The sequence below is a fragment of the Chelon labrosus genome, assembly GCF_963514085.1.
Source record: "Chelon labrosus genome assembly, chromosome: 23".
Classification (NCBI taxonomy): Eukaryota; Metazoa; Chordata; class Actinopteri; order Mugiliformes; family Mugilidae; genus Chelon; species Chelon labrosus.
Genome location: NC_140356.1, coordinates 19,419,430 through 19,444,000, shown reverse-complemented (window position 1 = coordinate 19,444,000; position 24,571 = coordinate 19,419,430). Strand labels below are relative to the sequence as shown.

General features: G+C 42.7%; 1 protein-coding gene across 4 annotated transcripts in view; it reads right to left on the bottom strand.

Annotated features, from left to right (window-relative positions):
* The window catches only part of LOC311508641 (plexin-B2-like), a 175,998-nt gene that overhangs the window by 7,335 nt on the left and 144,092 nt on the right, over positions 1–24,571 (bottom strand). For all 4 annotated transcript variants that reach the window (XM_084573508.1, XM_084573510.1, XM_084573509.1 and 1 more), the window contains 23 exons: positions 24,127–24,228; positions 23,943–24,038; positions 22,046–22,133; positions 21,793–21,956; positions 20,832–20,980; positions 20,550–20,682; positions 15,900–16,036; positions 15,638–15,820; positions 14,376–14,478; positions 11,412–11,621; positions 11,242–11,325; positions 10,327–10,425; positions 9,884–10,020; positions 9,675–9,775; positions 9,076–9,305; positions 7,822–8,003; positions 7,637–7,703; positions 6,098–6,244; positions 4,519–4,596; positions 4,279–4,357; positions 2,643–2,743; positions 1,287–1,368; positions 218–369 (listed from right to left, as the gene is read on the bottom strand). In XM_084573508.1, the coding sequence (XP_084429634.1) occupies positions 218–369; positions 1,287–1,368; positions 2,643–2,743; positions 4,279–4,357; positions 4,519–4,596; positions 6,098–6,244; positions 7,637–7,703; positions 7,822–8,003; positions 9,076–9,305; positions 9,675–9,775; positions 9,884–10,020; positions 10,327–10,425; positions 11,242–11,325; positions 11,412–11,621; positions 14,376–14,478; positions 15,638–15,820; positions 15,900–16,036; positions 20,550–20,682; positions 20,832–20,980; positions 21,793–21,956; positions 22,046–22,133; positions 23,943–24,038; positions 24,127–24,228 (2,904 nt within the window). The remainder of the gene's footprint in view (positions 1–217; positions 370–1,286; positions 1,369–2,642; positions 2,744–4,278; positions 4,358–4,518; positions 4,597–6,097; positions 6,245–7,636; positions 7,704–7,821; positions 8,004–9,075; positions 9,306–9,674; positions 9,776–9,883; positions 10,021–10,326; positions 10,426–11,241; positions 11,326–11,411; positions 11,622–14,375; positions 14,479–15,637; positions 15,821–15,899; positions 16,037–20,549; positions 20,683–20,831; positions 20,981–21,792; positions 21,957–22,045; positions 22,134–23,942; positions 24,039–24,126; positions 24,229–24,571) is intronic.

Genomic DNA, 24,571 nt, shown 5'->3' with positions numbered 1-24,571 from the left:
AATAAATTTAGTATTTTTTCCCCGAAACATTTAAAATCTTAAGAAAGGCAGCATTTTAAACATACAAAAACACATATATGTACAGTGTTTGAAATCCAATAATAATAGTTACATCTTAAAGTTCTGTATTTTAACTTCTCTATATTACTCAAGGCATTACAAGGCTTTCCAGACTCAGAGCTTTACTGTCTTATCTCTGGCTGATGTTGAACTGTACCTTGACAGATAGCAGCCGGGTCAGGTAGATCTCCGTGATGGCTTTGGTCATCGCCTTATCCTTCATGCTGCCTCTCTTTGACTTCACCTCGTCGATCTCGTCTGCCGGTCTCACCAGGTGGAAAGTGTTATCGTCCTCCAGCAGGGCGTTTTCTGCACAGAGAGAGAGAGAGAGGCTGATTATCTGGAGGCTTTTACAGCTTTATTCAGACACTAAGGCACATTTACGGACGATGGTTGGTTTTATCATCTGTAATTCGGTCTAGATTCAGTCCAACGTTACAACAAACCAAGAATATCATGCACAGAGATGCCAGTGAGCTCATTCAGCAACGCCTTGACTAGAACCAGACCAAGAGTTTATAGTAATACCACAAAAACACACTTATTCTTGTGTTGTTTTAGTAAAAACAGCACCAGGTGGATTCTCTATTTGGACATTTGGGTAAAACCAAAAAACCCAAAATGTGCCAGATTGGGTTTTTACCCCTTGAAAGGAAACCTGGCAACAAAGGAGGCAATATACACCCAATTCAACCATTTAGTTTAGCCTGCACATCATGAAATTCTACCATTGTGCACGTTATAGAATCCATATAAATATTGATATCTCCTCCATATGGCTGCACATGACTCCTCATGGAAATTAGTTGCAAAGGCGTATTAGATACCAGTGTAAAGCAAACGTTCAGTGCAAGGTGGCCGCATTGTTCTTGTTATCTGCAGTACCACCATTAGCCCACTAGATGGTGGCAAAGGGCCATGAATGAAATTGAGGGCACCAGGCTCAAATAGACCACAAAAGGTAAATAAAATAATAACAATAAATTGCATTTGTTGTTTTTTTTTGTTTTTTTTTTGGTTGGAGGCAATATTGACACGTTGACTGTGAAATTTAAAGATTGCTTGTTTGTTGTGTTCAGATTCGGCCAAAATCTAGACCACTGTTTGTCACAGTCCAGCTTTGTTATAAAACTTTGTCTAAAATTCTTTTTGGATAATATCTTAAAGGTGTTTTAACGCTTTAATTCCCTGCATGTGTCTCAGTGTGCGTTAGTGTGGGTACATACTCTCTTCATGGCTGTCCTGGTGCTGGTGGAATGACTGTGTGTGCAGAACCCTCGACAGAACCAACGTGGCGTTGTCCCGAACCTGCAAGACAAGAAATTCAAGAAACGCAGTTATAATGAAGCAGCCAGGAGCTTTCTCAATAAGTTATTTTCCTTAAATCCCAGAGGGGAGTCTGAACAGGACGTGAGTTTTAGTTGCCGTCTGTTTTCCTGCAGTATGAAGCCTTCAGAGGCTCGACATTTCCCTGCTCTTCAGTTTTCGGTTGCAGAAAGTGACGATTCAAACACCTGCAGAGTGACTTGCTGCTCTGACATAAGCCAGCGACAAACATGGAGATTTAGCTGAAGGCTGGACAAACCACACAGAGGCTGTTTCATCTGGGTAAATACAACACGCAAGGAAATCACCGGGCTGCAGGAGACAAATCCAGCGAGAACGCCAGCTGTCACGGATTCTTGAACCAAAACAAACATGGGCGCCATCCAGCAGCTTGTTGATATGCACAACGGAGCTAAAAAGACTAAAACAGGAAAAAACCATCCTGCTAGTTTATCTGTTCATGGCAACGGTACAGGGAGAATTTATTTTATAGAGTCCACCTGTTTAAATGATGTCATGGCTTAAAGTTTTTGCATAACTAAGGGGCGTGGCTTCTTTGAGTTACAGGCATAGACTGTATATAAATATGGACAATGTTTCCCGAGTATTCCGGATCTGTACGGTCCAGGAGTGGAGCCACATGGAGCCATGTTAGGAAGTTTGGTCGGTATCAATGCCCCGCCCACACTTCCTCCAGACTCACTCATGTTTTTGCATAATTAAGGGGCGTAGCTTCTTTGAGTAACAGGCATAGACTGTATATAAATATGGACAATGTGTCGTCACTTCCTTGCAAAAAAATGTATTTGACGTGTATTTTAGTGTTTTAGTTCGGCCCAAGTCCCGCCCACTAACATAGAGGGGGTGGAGCTTATGACCTATACTGCACCCAGCCACCAGGGGGAGCTCTACTTGCTTTGGCTTCACTTTAGAGGAGCAGTTCCGCTGTCCATCTTTATACTGTCTATGGTGGCAGGTGGGTGTCTTCACAGGTTGCTAGGTGTCTTTAGCCTCAGCTCCACATGTTTGGCCATTTTTTAATAAGCTAGGAGGTAGGTGGAGTCAGGCGTTGCCAAGATGGCGACGGCCAGAGGCGCCACACTGAGCTTCAAGGCTTCAGGAAAGACACAGGTGACCTCATGTCTGGCCAGTGAGAGTATAATAAAGGCATAATAAATAGTTTTATTATGTCCAGGAGACTAAACAGAGTCTGCAGAGGAGGTAGAAACACAAAGCGGGCTGTAAATTATACTCACGTTGTAATGAGCCAGCGTGTTGAGCCTCTTCCAGCGTCCTTCCTTCTGGGACGTGAGGTCGAGGTCGGACAGGATCTGACCCGTGGAGCCAGGACGCCACTCTGTGGACACGCAGAGAGGACGACGTTTATTTAGCAGAATATAAATAAATAAACACAGAAGAGCATGAATCACGTATTCTGTTAGACGTCATCCACTAGCCGAGTAGAACAGCTCTCTCTCTACTGATGCCTCAAGGTTTTTCAGGTCGACCCTGAAATCGGTCACGAATGACGACTCGGTTTCATTATTTCATTATAGAGTTGCATTAGTTGGATTTTATTTTTCCTCTGATTCACGATTTTGTTAAAATGTCACGTGAAATGTCACCGGATCGCTGGCCAAGTAATTTAAAGTACGGTTAAATGTAGAATATATACGTGTACGGTGTCTCTTTAAAGTCTATAAAAATGACTGAACTTCAGCAGATTTTCACATCATTTACACACCAGTCCTTAAAGTAGACAAAGAGAACACAACCAAACAAAAATATTACACAAATGAGCCAATATTACATATCAGAGAGGTGCTCCTCTAGGATTAAATCCATGTGTTCAGAAGTGTTTCCATCAATGTAATGAGACTCAGGTGTGGTTCAGTTCCTGGTTTAGTTGAAATAAATCAGGGATTTGTCTCAGTCTGATCTTCACAACACATGTTTGTGGACAAAGGAGCTTTCTGAGGAGCTCAGAGAAAGAGTTGTTGTTGCTCATCAGGCTGGAAAAGGTTCCAGAACCATCTCTAAAGAGTTTGGAACCCACAAATAATCCACAGTCAGACAGATTGAAGAAGACTGTTCCCCTCCACAGGAGTGGTCCACCAACAAAGATCACTCCATAATAGTCTGAGAGGTCCCAAAGGAACCCAGGGGAACTTCTAAGCAGCTAAAGGCCTCTCTCTCATTGGCTAATGTTAATGTTGATGAATCCACTGAACAACCATGGTGTGATGGACAAAGACACTGCTCTCCAAGAAGAACATTTCTAAACATCATGTGGACAAGACAGAAGACTATTGGGACAATGTTTAGTGGACAGATGAGACCAAAGTAGAATAGTTTGGTTTAAATGAGATGAACCAACACTGCATCATTCCAGCACTAACATATTTTAGATTTTTGTATAATAGTCTGGAATAAATGTAAAATGTTTTAGTGTGTGATGCCATAGACTGTATATAAATATGGACAAAACGTCTCCACTTCCTGTCATTGACCAAACTGATGCCACTTTCCCGGGGATACGGGCGGCACCACCTTGCGACTTTGGAGCCAGTACGGTCCAAGGGTGCAGTCACACAGTTTCCTGGGCGGTTGGCATGGCAACTGGTGGCCGCCATTATGTCACATCCTGTTTCTATAGCGTCAAATAAGAAACTAAAACGAAACTTGACACTTAAACACTCATCAACATTATATTAACGACCTAAAATGATGGAAACCATCTTTGATAAAAGTTTATTTGACGTGCATTTTAGTGTTTTATTTTGGCCCAAGTCCCGCCCACTAACATGGAGGGGGTGGAGCTTATGACCTATACTGCAGCCAGCCACAAGGGGGGGCTCTACTTGCTTTGGCTTCACTTTTTTATTGTCTTACCCAGCGCAACGTTCTCCACCTTGGGTCTTTGAGAGTACGGCAGGTTCCTGTAGACCTGATCGATGATCTTCTCCTTCACCTGGAGAGCAGACAATTACTGACATTACATCTGGTCCACATTTATCAGCTGCATTTATCAGAGAGAGAGAGAGAGAGTATCTAGAGCCCTAAGACTTCTTAGAACAGACAGGTAGAACGTAAACTATCCGTCAAACACGATCTCAGAGGAGGGAAACTCACCTGGGAGATGCTGTCACAGTTCAACACCTTCACCGGCGTCACATCTGGTCCCTCCCCGTGCACCAACACCTGCAGAGTCTGACACCACAAACACAGCAGTCAGACACAAGTTTAAAATAGGACGCCGCTAACAAGTTCTATTTATAGAGACGACGTGAAGACATGACGACGTGATGTGGATCGTTTATTTCTTCAAAGACCCAAAACAATTCAAGAACTGGAGATAAAGATGGAGGAAAACCTTCTTCTAATACTCCTCCTCCACTTTATCATCCTTTTTTCCTCCTCGTTCTTCTTCTACTCCTTCTTCTCTTCCTCCTCCTCTTCTTATTTCGTCTTCTCCTCTTTCCTCCTATTCCTTCTACTCTTCTTTCTCTCTCTTCTTATTCCCCATCTCATCTACTTATTTTGTCTTCTCTTTCCTCATCCTCCTTTTCTCCTTCCTCCTCCTCCTCCTTCATCTTCTTATTTCTCCTTCTCCTTTTCCTCCAACTCCTTCTCCTCCTCTTTCTCCCTCTTTTTCTTCCTCCATCTCATCTACTTATTTCTTATTTCCTCCTCCTTGTTCTTCTTCCTTCTTTTTCTCCTTCCTCTTCGGTCTTCTTCCTCCCTATCCTCCTCATTTTATTTCTTCTCCTTTTTCCTCCTCCTTCCCCCTCATCTGCTTATTTTTTCTTCTCTTTCCTCATCCTCCTCTTCCTCCTTCCTACTTCTCGTCTTATTTCTCCTTCTCCTTTTTCCTCCAACTCCTGCTACTCCTCTTTCTTCCTCTTCTTCTTCCTCTATCTCGTCTCCTTGTTTCTTCTTCTCTTTCTTCCTCCTCCTTGTTCTTCCTTCTTTTTCTCCTTCCTCTTCGGTCTTTTTCCTCCTCCCCATCTATTTATTTCTTCTTCTCTTTCCTCCTCTTCCTCCTTCTTTTTCCTCCCTGTTCTTCCTCTTCTTTTTCTCCTTCCCTCTCCACGACCTCCACCTCCTTCCTCCTTCTCGTCTTATTTCTTCTCCTCCTCCCATTTTTCTTCCTCATTTCTCCTCTTCCCTACTCATTGTTCTTGCATCCTATTGTCATCTTATTTCTTCCTCCTCCTCCTCTCTCCTTCTTCTTCCTCATCTTCTCATCCTCTTATTTCTTCTCCTTCCTCCTCCTTTGACGTAAATACACGTCTGATTATTTAATGTCCATGGAAACAGTTTCACCTCACGATGGCGTGACGTGAGATGATCATTTATTTCTCCAAAGGCCGAGCTACACATATACAGATGCTATATATATATATCTACTCTCTGATCTCAGGTTATCTTTCTAAATGCTGCGTTTCAGACCGATGCCTGAGCAGACACAGCTCAGGGATCACTGCCCCGCCACCAGCTCTGACTTCCTCCAATGATCAGAGGGATGCAAATGGGATTACGTAACGCAACAGTATTGCAAGGGATTGCAAAAGCTAACGTGAGCAGAAGAAGCTCAGAGGAGAGGAATTCCCAGAGTGAAGCTTTGGAAGCTTTGATCAAGACAAACTTCAGGGCTTTAAATGAAAGATTCAGCGTGGAGCTAATAACTAATAATACAACGAGCACCAACCAGGACGGAGTACTCCACGTCGTCCCCCAGCAGCCCCGTGTCATTCAGAGTGTACTTGGCCTTCTTCATCTTGGCGTCCACTGGACCCTTCTCCACCTGATGCTTCAAGGCCTTGAACAGTTTGTATAGAGGTTCTCCAGCCGTGTCCTGAAACGAGGACAAGTCAAGACAAAAAAAACAATATTTCTTTCAGTCTGACCAGAGATGAAGTTGTTCTGTTGATGTAGAACAGCATCAAATCTACTGGAAATATTTAGCTGGGGTATGTATGTGTCCAGTCCTGAATTAATAGAGTAGAAGAAGAAGAGTCCAGCTTGGTTCATCTTTTCAAACAGGAGGAGGAAGAAGGAAAAAGAAGAAGATGAGAAGTAAGGAGGAAAAGGAGGAAGAATAGTAGAAGGAGGGATGAGGAGGAAAGAGAAGAAGAAGAAGATGGAGAAGAAGAAAGAGGAGGAGGAAGTGGAGGAGTAGAAGCTAGGAAGGAGGATGAAATAGAAGAAGAAGGATGGGGAAGAAGAAGAAGAAGAACGAGGAGGAGGAAGAGGAGGAGGAAGGAGGAGGAGAAGAGGAATAGAAGCTAGGAAGGAGGAGGAAAGAGAAGAATAAGAAGAAGGGTGGGGGAAGAAGGAGAAAAAATGAGGAAAGGAGGAAGACGAAGGAGGAACAAAATGAGGAGGAGGAAGGAGAATAAGAAGGAGGAGGAAGATGAGTAAGAAGAAGGAGGGGGAGGGGGAAGAAGAAGAAGAGTAGGAGGAAAAGTAGAAGGAGGATGAAAGTGAGGAGGAGGAAGGAGAAGAAGAGGAAGAAGAGGAGGGGAGGAAGAAGAAGGAGGATGAAGCTGAGTAGAAGGAGGGATAAGGGGGAAAGCGAAGAAGAAGGATAAGAAGAAGAAGAAGAAGAAGAAGAAGAAGGACGGGGAGAAGGAGAAAAAAGTAGGAGAGGAGGAAGAAGAACAGGGAAAACAAGGAGAACAAGGAAGAAAAGAAGAATTAGAAGAAGAAGGAGGATGAGAAAGCAATGATAACACAGATAAGGAATATTAGAACAATATTCCTCCTCCATGTCCTCCTCCATGTCCTCCTCCATGTCCTCCTGTAGAGTCTTAGAAGACGACCAAGATGTCTCCACGTCTCCATCGTCTCTGTCCACATAGATTCCATCTTGGTTCATCTTGTTTTTCTACCTCCATGTTTCTTTCCCTCCTGGAAACTCCTCAAATGTGGAGCAGACATGCTCAGAGAGGATGGATTTATTATTAACTATATTCTAATTATTATTTTAATTTCTGGAAATTAAAAATCTTCTTATTTTCAAAATGAGACTTCCAGAAAGAACAATTTGTCTCAAACAGAATACAGGTTCAAGTACAGGTTTCAATAGGAGGACTGAGAAAAGTCTCAGCTCTAAGTGAAGGAACAAAGAAGAAGAAAGACTGGAGAAACAGATCGAAGGACGAGGAGGAGGAGGAGGAGGAGGAAGGGAGGTGTAAAAACAAATCGAAGGAAAAGAAAATACAGAACAACAGAAAGATTGTGTTACCCTGAGGAACTGATAGAGACAGATGGACATCCAATTACAGAGCATCCTCTCCACCACAGTCTCCGACCTAGAGACACACAGAAGAGACGGTGAGTAAAAACATTACACCTGAACACCAGACACTCGCTCTTCTAGCACCTCTTTACAAAGTTTATTTTGTGAATTTGGGAACAAGTTCGTCTCACCTCCTCAGCATGAGTTTGGGGTTTTTGCTCTGCACGTGTTCGTCCATCATCTCCAGCAGCAGCGTCCTCATGATGTCCGTGTAGTACTCCAGCTTGCCGTGCAGCGCCACCGTCAGCAGGGAGGCGAAATAGCCCCGAGACCGAGCGTTGAAGTCGGGACGGCTCTCCAGCGTCCGGATGAACTGGAGGCAGAGGGTTGGTACATTACAGTCAGTTACATTTACTGGGTCTTGGTAAATATTTCAAATGCACATGAATTCATGTTTTAATTTGCAGGGGTTTTGTAGGTTTTCAACAAATAAACTTCCTACAATTTTTAGTCTCAATATTTGGACTCTAGAAGCTGCTGCTAGGCAACTGTTGGCCTCTAGAAGCTGCTGCTAGGCAACTGTTGGCCTCTAGCAGCCGACGTTAAGCAACTCTTGGCCTCGACAAGCTGCCACGAGGCAACTGTTGACCTTTGAAAGCTCTCACTAGGCAACTGTTGGCCTCTAGATGCCGCTGCCAAGCAACTATTAGCCTCCAGAAGCTGACGGTATGAAACTGTTGGCCTCTAGAAACTCCTGCGAGGCAACAGTTGGCCTCTAGAAGCCGCTACTAGGCAACTGTTGGCATCTAGAAGCTCCTGCGAGGCAACTGTTGGCCTCTAGAAGCAGCTGCTGCTAGGCAACTGTTGGCATCTACAAACTGCTTCAAGGCAACAGTTGGCCTTTAGAAGCTCCTGCCAAGCAACTGTTGCTTGGCAGCAACTGTTGGAGTATAGAAGCTGACAGTAGGCAACTGTTGGACACTAGAAGCTGCTGCTAGGCAACTGTTGGCATCTACAAACCGCTTCAAGGCAACTGTTTGCCTCCAAAAGCCACCACTCTGCAACAGTTTGCCTTTCGAAGCTCCTGCCAGGCAACTGTTGGCCTCTAGAAGCAGATGGTAGGCAACTGTCGGCCTCATTTTATATATATATATATTTTTTTTTTAAATCCTTCCTGCATGTTGTGGTTTTATAAGTTTTCCACAAGTAAACTTCCTCCAGTTTCATGACAATCAATTATAGTTTGATATTTCTTATGTACTGTATAAGCTTTGGTGTACAGCTGAAGAAGAAATGTCAACAGAGTCACCAGGGATCTGATTTATGCAGCAATATGTCATTTTCTGTAACAAATGCCAGAACCTCTGGCCGTCTGAGAGACAGATCCATAAATAATGAGAAAATGAAAAAGAGCCCCAAAAGTCTACTGAAAGCCTCAAACTCACATTGATGAGAAAGGTTTTACTGTTCAGGAGGTTGGAGAACTGATTCAGAGCCTGAGCCACGGTGGCCCTGCGGGCTTCTGGGATATGTATTTCTCCTGTGATCATTGGGTCATTGGCGCCTTCCTTGGACGGCAGGAAGAAGGTTCGGTCCGTGTAGTTTTTGTAGTCGAGGAAGGGGATCCGACCTTCGCTCAGTTCGCTGGTGTGATCCTCCATTTCAATCATGAGATCTGACAAAGAAAGATCATGAATCATTTATCAGAATGTCAGTAGTTTGAAGAATCTCTTTTTAAGTCTTTCTGAAAACACAAGAGGAGCAATAAATAATGGATTAATCCGTGTCTTTGATATGGTGCTGGGCTCAAATGGATCTCATGAGCTCGTGGTTAAGACATGGGAAGTGGTGCCAACACAAAATGCTCGGCACTCAAGTAGCAGCCGCTAGTCATGAGGACACTGCAGCTAGGCAACCGTCAGTGTCTAGAAGCCACCGCTAGGCAACTGTTGACCACTACAAGTCACTTCTAGGTAACTGTTGACCTCTAGAAGCCGCTGTTATGCAACTGCTGACCACTAGATTCGCTTGTTAGCGTCTATACCTGTGAACTCTTTCTTGCAGCGATCTCGGACGCTCTCCTCCAGATTCTCCAGCTGGTGCTTCACCTTCTCGTACTCCCGTTCCGCCTGCTGGCTCTTCCTCCTGTTAACGACCACAACAAAGACAAAAGAAAATATGTCAGCTAATAGAGAGAGAGAGCGCAACAAATGGCAATCCTGGAAATTTCCCTTTAGCGGGCGTTTGTCGAACCTGTAGCAGTAGACGGACACGGCGATGAAGAGCAGCATCGGCAATATCACCGCGGGGATGATTATAGCCAGAGGAAGGTCTTCTTTGCCGGCGTAGTACACGCTACCCACCACCCACTCGCCAGAGCCAAACTTCACCTGGAGAGATGCGGAGATGAGTCTTTAGCCATCATTTTATACATATTTATTTAATAACTAGGTGGATTTACAGAATTAACAGTGAACTTGTTCTAGTAGTTCCTTTTAGCATCATACTTCTAACTTATATTCAGTGAAAGTTCCTAAATTAGTGAAGGTTTTGTCCAGCTAACTTAACAGAATGTCCATTAGAGACCATACTGTGTGATTTCTTGCTCAATATTCTATTAAAAAAGGTGAGTAAAAATTCCCAAGGAGCACAGGAAATAGCAAACGTGTCGTTAGCGTCATAATTTGCATGTTTACCACTAGCTCCAGCAGGTCGTTGGTAGCTTCTCTGCGCTGTCGTCTTCTGGATTTGGCTTTGGGCTTTGATGGAGGAGCCTCCAAGATCAACCTATCATCCTGACCGGAGAGACAAAAGAAAGAGGGAATGAAAACTGTTGAAACCAGGCTTAGAGTTTTGCATAATTAAGGGCGTGGCAGCTTCGAGTGACAAGTGGAGTCAGGCACAGCCAAGATAGCGACGGTCAGAGCTTCAAAACATCTCACAGAGGGTTTGTCCATCTTTATCAGATTGTTAAGTTTTATAATTATAGACCACCTCAGCTTCATATGACGACTCAATAGGCACCCGACAACCAATGATGCAAAACAACCCGTTGCATTCACGTTATTTATGGATATTAATCTGTATGTGCAGGGACCAGAAAATGAAGCTCAATAGTCTCCAAAAGGCCAAACTTTAAACCAAACTTTACTGCCTGTAACTGGAAGAAAAAAAACTTTATCATTAAAGCTTGAAATCTTAAAGGAAAATGCAGCCATTTCTCGGTTCAATAAAGAGAGAGGCAGTACATTTTAAGGTGCATTTGAACATGTCGAATCAGGACTAAACATGTAGAAGATTTCTGGTTTTGTCAGATATCATCTTTTGCCGCCGGTCGGTTCGAGTCACCGCCTTTTTTCTGATTAACTTTTAAGGAAAGGCTGAGCGGTTTGCAGAGCAGGGTACAAGCGTAAGGTATGGATGGAAGCATGTGATTCTGCAGAAAATTCAGCCAAACCAACGTTGCTCAAGTTTTATACGTGGAAGATTTGACTTTCTGAGATCCTACATTTGATAAAATGTCAGTATCTGCTCCATGTCTACAGTGTAAATCCATTATAAAGCCATTATAAACTTCTGCATAGTGTGAAAGACAAACTGAGAGTGTTTACCTGCAGGATGTTTACTTGGCAGGGGGAATCTCCAACAAACGCCTCGGCCTCTTTGGCTGTCATTGCCTTGGAGAAACCTCGACCCTAATGAAAGAAAGAGAGAGTTACTCAACAGAAAAGAGAATAGACAAAGAGTGGCGCAAAGTGTAGATTCAACCGTCTGTACTCACGTTCACGACAATGAGGCCCCTCTCCATGATGACTTTCTCGGTGACGTTATCGAAGGTGGGGTTGGGGTGATAGTCAAAGCTCTTGAGGTCCAGCTTCAGGTTGTCCAGCTCGATGGCTGTGGTGAGAGACTGGACGTCCAACTTGTCATCCAATTTCGGAGATAAAAACTGGAGGACGGTGTCGTTCTTACTCAGAAACATCTGGGCAAACTGAGAGAAGCAAGAAAAGCAGTGGAGTTAAACTGGGGAAAGATGAGGAGGAAGTCAGTCGAGGAAGCTATGAAGAGCTACTATTAGCTAGGAAGCTAGGAAGAGCTATTATTAGCTAAGAGGCTAGGAAGCTAAAAAGAGCTACTTACAGCTGGGGGGCTAGGAAGCTGGGTAGAGCTACCATTAGTTGGGAAGCTAGGATTATTAACTCAGAGGCTAGGGTGTGACAAAGAGCTACTTATAGCTGGGAGGTAAGGAAGCAAGAGCAACTATTAATTGGAAGGCTCGGAAGCTAGGAAGTGCTACAACTAGCGAAGAGGCTAGGAAGCTAGGAAGAGCTACTATTAGCTGTGAGGCTAGGAAGAGCTACTATTAGCTGGGAGGCTTGGAAGCTAGGAAAAGCTACTATTAGCCAAGATGCAACAATGAGCAACTATTAAGTGGAAGGCTAGGAAGCTAGGAAGAGCTACAATTAGCTGGGAGGCTAGGAAAAGCATCTATTAGCTGGGAGGCTAAGAAGCGCTACTATTAGCCAAGAGGCTAGGAAGCTACAAAGAGCTTCTATTAGCTACAGCACCATCATCTGGTTTAGATTTAGCTTTAAATGCATCTTTATATACAATCCTAATTGATAAAGTAACTATTTCTAAATACATATACAACATTCGATGCTACATAAAGCAGCATAAACTAAAAAAAAACTTGTTCAACAAATTGACTTCTGAGGATATTAGAGGAAAAAAAGCTGTTATTGTAGGTTTAAATAAACAGCTTTGAACAGTTTGATTGTCGCGAACGACTCCAGATTTGACATGATTCAGGAAGCAATTTTTCCTTCATTCTGCTCGTCTATCTCTCTGCCTCCCCACTGAGTCTCCCCCCTCCTTCCCCCCGGTTCAGACGGCATCTTTTGATGAGGCGACCTCCTCTCCCCTGCAGTGAATCCTTCCTAAGAGACTCTGTCACTCAAAGCAATTCACCGGTGAAATGGAAGCATCGCCTCTCGTCCTTCCCTCTGTGTCGGGCTTTTGGCTCAGAAAGAAACAAGTGACAGCTGCAGACTGATGCACATCCAGCTGACAGTGTGCCTTCATTAAAAAATATTTTACCTAATTACACTGATTGCATATTTAAAGTAAAATTAATCAGTGCAACTGTTGCAGCTGTAAATATTAGACTTCCATTCATCAGGTGGACACAAACATGACTCCTGATGAATAACACAACACATTTGTTAACGTAGAAGGTGATAAGATGTCATCATTGTCTTCTCAGCTTGTAAAAAACTAGTTTTAAAACAAAATCAGTTATTAGACACCTAATAACAATAGATCAATGCTTAAATAGCTGATTGCAGTTCTTAGCTAGGAGGCTAGGAAGCTACCAAGAGCTACTATTAGCTTAGAGGCTAAGAAGTTATGAAGAGCTACTATTTGCTGGGAGCCTAGTAAGCGACAAAGAGCAACTAGCTAAGAGGCTAAGAAAGCTATAGAGAACTACTATTAGCTGGGAGGCTAGGAAACTACCAAGCGCTACTATTAGCTCAGACTTGAAGAAGTTATGAAGATCTATTTGCTGGGAGGCTAGTAAGCTACAAAGAGCTACTAGCTAAGTGGCTAAGCAAGCTAGGGAGCACTACTATTAGCTGGGAGGCTAGGAAACTTGGAAGAGTGACTAGCTAAGAGGCTAGGAAGCTATGTAAAGCTCCTATTATCTGGGAGGATAGGAAGCTAGGAAGAGCTACTAATAGCTGTGAGCCAAGAAAGTGAGGAAGAGTTGCTATTAGCAAAGAGGCTAGGAAGCTACAAAGAGTTATTATTAGATTGGAAAACTACATTTTATAAATTTCAAAATGTCTAAGGGTAAAATTTTAATGTATAGATTTTAAAGTGAGGGACTTTTTTGTTTTATTTCGAATTGGCAAGAGATGTCGAACAGGAAGATAAATTTAGAAATGTTTACCATTCTTTGCGGTTATCTTGTTTATTAGCCTTTTGAGCATTCATATTCTCCAATTTTAAAATTTTAACACAATAAAACACACAAGTTTAATCCAGCTGCATGTTAAGTTAAATAAACTTTTCTTTTTCTGATAAATGAAACAAAATATCAAGAATACTGTGTCGCTAACACAACGCTGGACAGAAATAGAGAAAGGAAAATAAATCTGCAGGAAGTAGAAGCAAACTTTCTGCAGATAAATGAAGCTGGGAAACTACAGAGAAATAGAGAGGAAATGAAAAAGCACTTTGAAAACACAGAAACAAACTCCATCAATCTGATGCCACAACTTTCTCTCAGCTGCTGTTTGGACACAAAATCAAACACACACTCGAGTCTCCATCACTTCAGTAGACACTACAGAGACTTATTTTCACCTTCAACCAGGAGTCACGGAGATAAACTCTCACTGAGGCTTTTTATCAATTTATCTTTGCACAACCTTGAATGAATTCCGGGTAAGTTTTGCCTTTATCTTTTTTCCCAAAAACTAGACATAGCTGCTGCAAATCAATCAGGAGGTAGAAAACTTTTCCCTTCTGGGAGAATTTAAGCGTTATGAGGACAGTGTTAATAGGAAAAGTGAAAAACTGAACAAAATAAAGATGGAATGTGAAAAGTGCATTGTTTGTATTCTCTACTGGGTAAATGAGCCGGCAAAAATAATCATAAAGCTAAGAGGAATTTACACACACTGTGCATTTACAAGTTTACATTCCTGCAGCATGTGAGCGATAAGGAGTCCTCCCTCACCTCTTTGTTCTCTGGAAGCTTGTCGGTGGAGTGCAGGACTTTCATGTTGGCGTGCTGGACCAGATCAAACCCGCTTCCCACCACCACGATCCTTCGACCGCCACTGTCAACACACAAAGACAAAAAGGTGAAAATCATTCGGATTACAATAACGCTCTAAGCTCTATTATTTACAAGTTCATGCCTTAAATCCATTTCAAAAGTAGCATCTGTACATTTATCTGAAGTTATTAAAAAGGAATTGATGATGAGCTGAGATAGATTAAATTCCTAGGAAGCTAAGAAGAGCTACTATTAGCTTGGAGGCTAGGAAGCAAGGAAGACTTACTATTAGCTACGATGCAAGGAAGCTAAGCAGAACTTCTATTAGGTAAGAGGTTAGGAAGAGCTACTATTAGGTAAGAGCTACTATTAGCTGGGAGGCTAGGAAGACAGGAAGAGCTACTATTAGCTAAGAGGCTAAGAAGCTAGAAAGAGCTACTATTAGTTAAGAGGCTAAGAAGCTAGAAAGAGCTACTATTAGCTAAGAGGGTAGGAAGCTAGTAAGAGCTACTAATAGCTGAGAGGCTAGTAAGCTAGTAAGAGCTACTATTAGCTAAGAGGCTAGTAAGCTAGAAAGAGCTACTATTAGCTGGGAGGATAGGAAGCTAGTAAGAGCTACTATTAGCTAAGAGGGTAGGACACTAGGAAGAGCTACTTTTAGGTAAGAGGTTAAGAAGCTCAGAAGAGCTACTATTAGCTGAGAGGCTAGGAAGCTAGTAAGAGCTACTAATAGCTGAGAGGCTAGTAAGCTAGGAAAAGCTACTATTAGCTAAGAGGCTAGTAAGCTAGGAAGAGCTACTATTAGCTGGGAGGATAGGAAGCTAGTAAGAGCTACTATTAGCTAAGAGGGTAGGACGCAAGGAAAAGCTACTTTTAGGTAAGAGGTTAAGAAGCTAGGAAGAGCTACCAATAGCTGGGAGGCTAAGAAGCTAGTAAGAGCTACTATTAGCTAGGAGGCTAGGAAGCTAGGAGGGGCTACTAATGGCTGGAAAGGGCAGGAAGCTAGGAGGGGCTACTAATGGCTGGGAGGCTAGGAAGTTAGGAGGACATACAAACCGTTGTACAGAGCTGGCCCCTCCTGAATCAGCTGATCAGTTGGACTGAACAGTTTCAACTTTTGTTTACTTTGTCTGACGTTTGTCTTTTTGTGGTTTGGTTGTCTAAGCTGATCAACCAATCTAGAGAGGCACAAACAAGAAGCTTCTTAAAACCACACTCACCATAGGAAGCTTGCCTTGGGGAAAAAGTCTGTAATCTTGGGGTTCTCAGAGTACTGGTACGCTGCTGGGACGTCTTTGGTGGTGTTCTTCCCGTACTTCACGGTCACAGTTAGCAGGTCTGACGGCACCTTCGGCCCTCGATACTTGCCGGTCTTACAGGTGATGTCTGTGCCGAACGACACGCTGGAGAAGAGAGAAGAAGAGCATGAACAGAGGCTTTCATCGTCAAACAAGCATGAGACTGTAAGCAGATACCGCTTACACTTCACAGGGAACTCCTCCAACAGTGACGGAGACGTCGTCTTTACTCGCCGTGTCCAGGTATTCTCCTAGGATGGTGATCACAGTTCCTCCATCAGCTGGACCCTTCGATGGTTGGACAGAGGTTGGTTTTGGGTCCTGGACAGAAACAAAACATAATAAATTAGCTGTTTGGAGAGTCACCAGTGTTCATCCAACTCCTGTCGAGGCTGAAACCAAAAGTTCATGGCAGTAGTTCTTGTGAAAATAATCAGATGTAGTCCGTTGTCTGTCAAAGCAAATGTTACAGACATTACAATGCTATTAGCTGGGAGGCTAGGAAGCTAAGATGACCAACTATTAGCAAAGAGGCTAGGAAGCTAGGGAGAACTACTTATCGCTAAGAGGCTAGGAAGCTAACATGAGCAACAATTAACTGGGAAGCTAGGAGGAGCTACTATTAGCTGACAGGCTAGGAAGGCAGGAAGAACTACTATTAGCTGGGAAGCTAGGATGCTAAGAAGAGCTACTGTTAGCTAAGAGACTAGGAAGCTAGGAAGAGATGCAGTTAGCTAAGAGGGTTGGATGCTAGGAAGAGCTACTTTAGGTAAGAGGTTAAGAGGCTAGTATAAGCTACTATTAGCTGGGAAGGTTACTATTAGCTAAGATGCTAGAGACGTAGGAACAGCAGCTATAAGCTAAGAGGCTAAGAAGCTAGGAAGAGCTACTATTATCTGTGAGGCTAGGATGCTAGGAACACTTCTATAAGCTGGGCAGCTAGGAAGAGCTACTATTATCTGGGAAGCTAGAAAGCTATGAAGAGCAGCAATTAGCTGGGAAGCTAGGAAGAGCTACTATTAGCTAAGAGGCTAGGAAGTAGGAAGAGATACAATTAGCTAACAGGCTATGAAGCTAGGAAGAGCTACTATTACAAAGTAAAAACTACTAAAAAATATCTCTCTGATCTGTCAAAGTAAGTGTTGGAGACAGACAAACAAAAACAAAGAGAAAAATCAAACGAGACGTGAACATTAAAGTTTAACCGAGCGCCGTTCATTATGTTCCAGCTGCCGTCCTGCAGGTAGCAACGCTTTGATCACATCAAAAACCCCCAAACACATTTCATATTCTGCAAAGCTATAACTAAAAACAACAAATACTCAGAGGAAATAACAGTGTCACTGCAGAACTTCACCACGGGGGGAAAACTATTGTCAACGCATTTGCCTGAAGAACATTGAGAGAGGAGCTGATGGCCGCTGAAACACACCAGCTGTTTGGTTTCCTGTTTGCACTGGAAGAGTCTGAACGGTGCTGACGGCGTGACAAACTAAACAAGAGGGAATATTAAGTCTCATTTACACTGCAGGATAAAAGCAGCCTGGAAATTTAAGAAGTCAATCTGTCTGGAGACAGTCAGTTCCTTGGAAGCGTGAGGGGGAAAAAAAGTAAATAGGCGTAAATATGAATCCAAAATGAAGACGGCGTTTTTTAAAATCGGCACAGCACTCGGTGTGCAGCTGCTGATGTACTTAAGCGTTTTGGCGTGTCGGTTGATTCTGATTTGTTCTCGCTGTTCTGGCAGGGAGAGCCGCAAACACTGAAATAAAATATCCCCCAAAAGAGAGAAACTCATAACAACTCTGCCTGGTTGGAGGTTCAACACAAACAGAACGGCTGCACAGGAGGCGGCAGTCACTGAGAATGTATTCTGCTTGGCACTCGAGAGGTAATGCAGACGCTTTTAGTTCTGGCATAATGAAAACACAAATACGAACCCAGAGATCCTCTCGCGGATTTACAGCAGATGAAAACTGGAACGGATTATTTTATTTTGAGCATCTTAAAAGTAAAAAGGCTGAGGCTCGTAACACATTAACGAGCATTACGACAGCTCAGCTGCACTAAATAATATTTTACATCAACTATGTCACTAGAAACACTGCAAACATTGAGACTTATTACAAGTTTTAAATTCCCGTATTCACACCTGGCCAGCACTTGAGATCTGATCTCAGTTTCTCTGGACCAGATTAGATTAGATTAGATCAGTGTCCGGCGTAAACTACATGAATGCACCCAGGAGGGATTGGATCTCGGTCCACATGTGGAGGTGGTCTGGGACACATTTTAGCTAATTCCTTTGGTGGTGTGAACACCAAAGAGGATCAGATCAGTCAGGTTAAAATAATACTTAATAAAACTGAATTGGTGATGAGCTGAGGTAGATTAAATGAGTTGGTGGCTCAGTATTCAGGCTAGGAAGAGCTACTATAAGCTGGGAAGCCATGAAGCTAGGAAGAATTACTTGTAGCTAGGATGCTGGGAAGCTAGGAAGAGCTACTATTAGCTAAGAGGCCAGGAAGAGCTACTATTAGCTGAGAGACTTGAAAGCTAGGAAGAGCTACTTTTAGGTAAGAGGCTAGGAAGCTAGGAAGAGCTACTAATAGCTGGGAGGCTAGGAAGCTAGGGAGAGCTACTATTAGCTGGGAGGCTAGGAAGCTAGGGAGAGCTACTATTAGCTGGGAGGCTAGGAAGCTAGGGAGAGCTACTATTAGCTGTGAGGCTAGGAAGAGCTACTAATAGCTGGGAGGCTAGGAAGCTAGGAAGAGCTACTATTGGCTGGGAGGCTAGGAAGAACTACTAATAGCTGGGAGGCTAGGAAGCTAGGAAGAGCTACTATGTATGGTTTCCATTGTTTTTCCTGCAGTAATTTTAACTTTAAATGCCCAGAAACCCTATTTTCTCAACCTGCTTCTCAAAAAATGAAAGAGTTTATTTATTAAATACCTGAAATAATTGGCCAATTATCCAAGCAGCCGCTAAATTATTTGTTGCCCATTCGCTAATAGCTAATGACAAACCATTTACAGCTCTCCTTAGCCCGCAAAACAACATTTCCCGGAGAGTCCGTTTGAATTAGATTAAATGTTAACAAAGCAGGAATAAACAACGAATAAATATTTGTTCTGTAACACAATGTAAACTAATAAACTAATGATCCTGACCAGTTATTATGCTGCTAACCTCAGCAAGGCGTTTTGGCTGTTTATTGGTTTAATGTTTCTGTTCTCGGTTTAAACCCCGCGCTGAGCGTTTCCAGGCAGAGACGCGCCGCTGCCGCTGAAGTAAATTAGTCATTTTGGTCTCAGCAGTTTGCTTTAATTAGCTTTTTTTATTTTTTTGTCAGCTCAATAGAAACAGCCAAGAAATATGAAAGTGAGCAACAACATTTAAATGAACCGTCTCGTCGGAGAAACAAAACAAGAACAGCAGGTGAAACGTGTTCATTTTGATCCTGTTTGTTTCTGTTCTCGCTGGAAGTCGGCGAATTTGTATGCGAGGGATATTTTTACGCGCCGCTGCTCCTTTTTTAGGGAACGCCACAGCGGCGGAGGAAGGCCGTGTGCTTTTTGCTTTTTCTTCTAAAGCTTTTAAAGCTTCTGGGGTTTTGATCTGTGGGGTTTGAAGCCGTCGCGTCACGCGGCGTTCTGTATTGCCTCAGAAACTCTGATGAGATGTGCACGCGGCGTCTGCAGGTTCCAGGCTGCCACATTCAGCCACTTTAAAAGAAGCTTCCTGCCGTCGAATCGGCAAACTTTAAGCAACAAAATGACAGCATACCTGGCGGTGGATTCGGTTTAGTGAAGCAGACAGGAGGAATATTGTACTGCTAAACCAGAGATGTATTTAAAAGTGGGCTGATGTGTTTTCAGAGCCTTTGCTTTGGAGCTTCTTTTATCATATAATAAACAAAGTGGAAACTAAAGAAACCAACTAAAACGAGACATGCAAAAACTTCACAGGGTATCTCAAGAGTGGACATGTGTCCTTGTCCACTCTGATTTACAGTTTCCCTCTCACAGCGGTTAAAAAGAGGCTGTAGTGAATGAAACCCTGCAGGTATAGAGCTCCGGCAATCACAACGCCGCCATATTGGCAGGAAAGCACGCTTTTCGAAATCGGTTGACAACTGCAAGCAACTAACTAACTTGACCTTGTACCAGTTACATCCAAAAATGGTTGACAGCTGTTGTGAACCAGGATGCCAGAATAGTCGGGGACAAGCAAAGGGGAAATCGCTTTATAGGATTCCCAAAGATCCCGCAAGCCGGCTGAATAAAACGCGCAAGAAACAGGCACGAGAAAACTGGTTTGTCTTGTGTAGCGATCACTTTCTATCAGGTACAGAATCCAGCGTTCTCCGTCTTGTTTATTTAGCATGTTTTTAACACCATGTCCAACAGGTTTCTTTTCATAAAGGCAAGTTAGGCTAATGTTTATAATGTGGATTACAAAGAGGTATTGCTCATTCAGCACTAAAACTACTCACAGTGAGAAAGAAATGCAGGATTAAACAGTTACTTTTGTTGTAGTTGCGTTACTGTCATGAACCTCCTCAAGTGTCTCTCTGGAGGACGAAGGAAAGTTAATGAGGTAGTTATATATATCTGGATACTGCAGGTCAGGAACATTGTCCACGTCGTGATATATAATCTGTGGAGTTCTGCCTTCTACTGGTAAACTCAGGTGCTAAGTAAACTCGACGGCCTGAAGTCAGTTTTCCTGGCAATATGACGGTGTCAACAAAAACAGGTCACGTGACGCCCGGAGCTCTATTGGTCTCCAGATGCTGGCAGATGTTGCCACAGAGAAGGACACACCAACGTACCCGATAGGTGAACTCGACCTGAGACGTCCCTCTCCTTCCTCCTTCCACTTCGATCTCCACGAATCCCTTGTCGTTTCCTTCGAACGGGACGTCGTGCGGCGGGACTCGCTTCGGCCCGATCTCGCACACCACGCTGTGGACAGAAAGAAACTCAATTTTATCACCAGTCAGCATTTTTTTTTTTAAATCTATTCCAGGCTGCACAAAGGCTGTGTGATTAATGAATGAATGAATGAATAAATGAATGAATGTCATGTCTGCACGTTGCCGTAGTTCCATTACCTGGTGGAGACGGAGTATCTGTCCTCCTGGTGGACACAGTCCACTCCGGCCACCGTGATCTTCTTGATGTCCTCCTTCTTTATCCCCATGTTGGAGCCTTTGATCGTCACAGAGATGTGACCGTTCAGGGGCCCGAAGCGAGGGATGATCTGGAAGAGAGAGAGAGAGAGAGAAGAGATCAATCACTGTGATCAGAGGTTTAATGGTTTCCATGGAGACGCAATCAAAACGTGATCAGATATGTGTGTGTCTGTTTACATCAAAGTATCAATAAGTAGAGATGTTCTTGATATATGTAGAGGAGCCTCACATCTACTGGAAATAAAACAGGAGAAGAAGAAGAAGAAGAGGAGGAGAGAGAGGAAGAAGAACGAGCCGGAGCAGAAGGAGGAAGAAAGAGGAGGAGGAGGAAGGAGAAGAAGGAAGACGAGGAATGATGTGAAGAAAGAGAAGAACAAGGAGGAAGACAGAAGGAGGAGGAGGACGAAAGAGAAGGAACAGGAAGGAGAAGAAGAAGAGGAAAGAGAGGAAGAAGAACAAGGTGGAGCAGAAGAAGCAGAAGTAGGAAGAAAGGGGAATGATGTGGAGGAGAAGAAGAAGGAGGAGTAAGCCAGAGGAAGAGGAAGAGAGAGAGGAAGAAATAGGAGGTGGAGGAGAAGAAGTAGAAGAAGGAAGAAATAAGAGGAGGCGGAAGGAGGAAGTAGAAGGAAGTAGGAGAAAGGAGGAAGAGGACCAAAGAGGAGGAGCAGGAAGGAGAAGAAGAAGAAGGAAGATGAGGAATGATAAGGAGGAGGAGAAGAACAAGGAGGAGGACGAAGAAGCGAAGAAGGAAGAGGGAGAAAGAGGAGGAGGAGGGAGAATCAGAAGGAAGTAGAGGAGTAGGAGGAGGGAGAAAAGGGAGGAGGAAGGAGAATGAGAAGGAGGAAGCTGAGTTGTTGAGTTGATGTTGTTGTTGACTCACGTCAGAGATGGTCGGGTTGGGACACGGGGCCAGCTGCTCAGACGGACAGAGTTCTTTATAAACGCAGGCGCTGGAGGACGAACACCAGACACAGTTGTACTTCTGGTCGGCGTCTTTACACAGACTACAGTCCTCTCTGCCCACGGAGCAGTTATACAGAACCACTGAGATGAAGAAGAAGAGGAAGAAGAGGAAGATAAACAGCTGGAAACTAAACCAGATGTTGTTTTATCATCTTGTGTTGGTGACCGACCTGTCAGCGTGCTGTCAATCCTCCGTTTTGTTTCTCTGTCTTTGATGTGGAAGGACACGTTGACCTCCTGCTGCTTATCGTAGGCAAACTACACAAAGAGACACGAGATTAAAACCCCACGACGCGTAGACAGAGCTCCAGGATTAAGGCACAGATTACAGGATGAGATGGTGTTTACTCTTTTAAAATCACTGATTGGTGGTTTAAGGTGTCAACACACAGGGAGAGATTGGATGAGATTAGTTTGGATTAGCGTTGGTTGTCTGGGATTATTTGGTATTAGATTAGATTAGATTAGATTGAACACATTTTGGTTCTTTTGGATTAGCTTTGGTTATTTTTGGTTACATTAGATTATATTTGATTAGATTAGTTTGGTTTAGCATTGGTTAGTTTGTCTTATTTGGTGTTAGTTTACATTAGATCAGATTAACTAAATGAGACTAGTTGGGATTAGTTTAGATTAGTTTGGATTAGCGTTGGGTAGTTTGGATTATCCACTTTAGATTAGATTGGATTAGTTTGGATTGGATTAGATTAGATTAGATTAGAGTAGTGTAGTTTGAATTAACGCTGGTTAGTTTAGAGTATCTGGTGTTAGATTAGATTAGATTAGTTTGGATTAGAGTTAGTTGTCTGAGATTATTTGGTATTAGATTAGATTACATTAAACTAAATTAGACTAGTTGGGATTAGTTTAGATTTGTTTGGGTAGTTTGATTTATCTGCCTTTAGACTAGATTTGATTAATTTGGATTAGATTAGATTAGATTACAGTAATTTGAATGAGCGTTGGTTAGTTTGGATTAGTGTTAATTTGAATTATCTGGTGTTACATTAGATTCAATTAGTTTGGATTAGTGTTGGTTAGCTGTGATTATTTAGTATTAGATTAGATTAGATTAGACTAGTTTAGATAAATTTGGATTAGCGTTGGTTAGGTTGGATTGTTAGATTAGATTTGATTAGTTTGGATCAGCGTTGGTTAGCTGGGATTATGTGGGATTAGATTAGATTAGTTTGGATTAGCATTGGTTAGCTGGGATTATGTGGGATTAGATTAGATTCGATTAGTTTGGATTAGCATTAGTTGTCTGAGATTATTTGGTATTACATTACATTAAACTAAATGTTTAAATTTGGATTAGTGTTGGTTAGGTTGGATTGTTACATTAGATTTGATTAGTTTGGATTAGCATTGGTTAGCTGGGATTATGTGGGATTAGATTAGATTAGTTTGGATTAGCGAGGGTTAGTTTGGATTATCTTGGATGATAATATAATATAAATATAACAGATTTATGTTCGCACACCTACTTCCTGTCAGGTTTACATTAACACAAAGAACAAGGAAAAAAAACATTCTCTCTATTTGGAGCTCAGAACTAAATCACCTCCCATCAATCCAACTGTGAAGGTCAACACACACACAAACACACACACACACACACACACCCACACTTACACATTCAGAAACACACTTCACACGTAGACTCCTGCAGCCATAAATCAAAGGATGTGTTTACCTCAGGATGATGTGTGAGGAGAGAAAGAGTGAAAGGGAAAAAAAATAAAAATGAATCGTGTCGAGACAAATACCAGGAATAATGAGAGGAGGACCTGCCGTGACACAAACACACAAACAAACACACACTCTAACTGCATATTGGGCAGTGTGACACTCAGCATGTGGCGACGAAAACAGGAATAAACTGAGAGGTTGGTGTAAAGATAGAAGAGTGAAGAGTTAGAGTTCAGTTCAGTGTGTTGACACCTGCTTCACGTCCAATAATCTGTAATAATCCAACGTGACGTGAGTTTGAAGCCGTTTCTGACTCCTCCTAGCGAGGCGCTAATCAGCAGGATAATAACGTCCTGTCCTCGTCGTTGTACTGACCTTATAACCTTCGAACTTGAACTGTGAACCCTGCTCATGTCCAACCTGCACCTCGCCATGCTTCATCAGCTCAGTCCCGATGGAAAACCTTCGATCCTGGAGACGTGGAAACAAAGAGACGATGAGAAACCGATGAAAATGACGTCTAAGAGAGTAAGTCAGGTGTCAGTCTGACTGGTCTCACCGGGTAGATGTCCAGGTTCCTCCCGCTGAACTTGATGGGGATCGGGAAACCGACCGGGATCAGGAGCGGCGTCGGAGACTCAAACTGAGGACAACTGTCCGGCTGCATCACACAGATAAATTCACTTAATAATAAACTCCAGACTAAAACACAGTTCGGCCGTACAAAATCTCTTTAGTTTAAAATTAAACACATTTATCTAAACTTAACCCTGAATGAGAGTCTTTCAAAATAATAAAACTGCTACCTACCAAAATAAAAGTTTTCTCTACGTTCTATGGAACACAAAGTCATTTTATACTTTTTAATTTAATTTTGTTGGATTATTTATTTATTTATTTATTTATGTAGTCTGGGGATGCAACCAGAGATTTATTTAATTTAATTTAATTTTTATAATAATATGATTTTCTGGATGAAAATATAAATAAGTAATTTAATTATT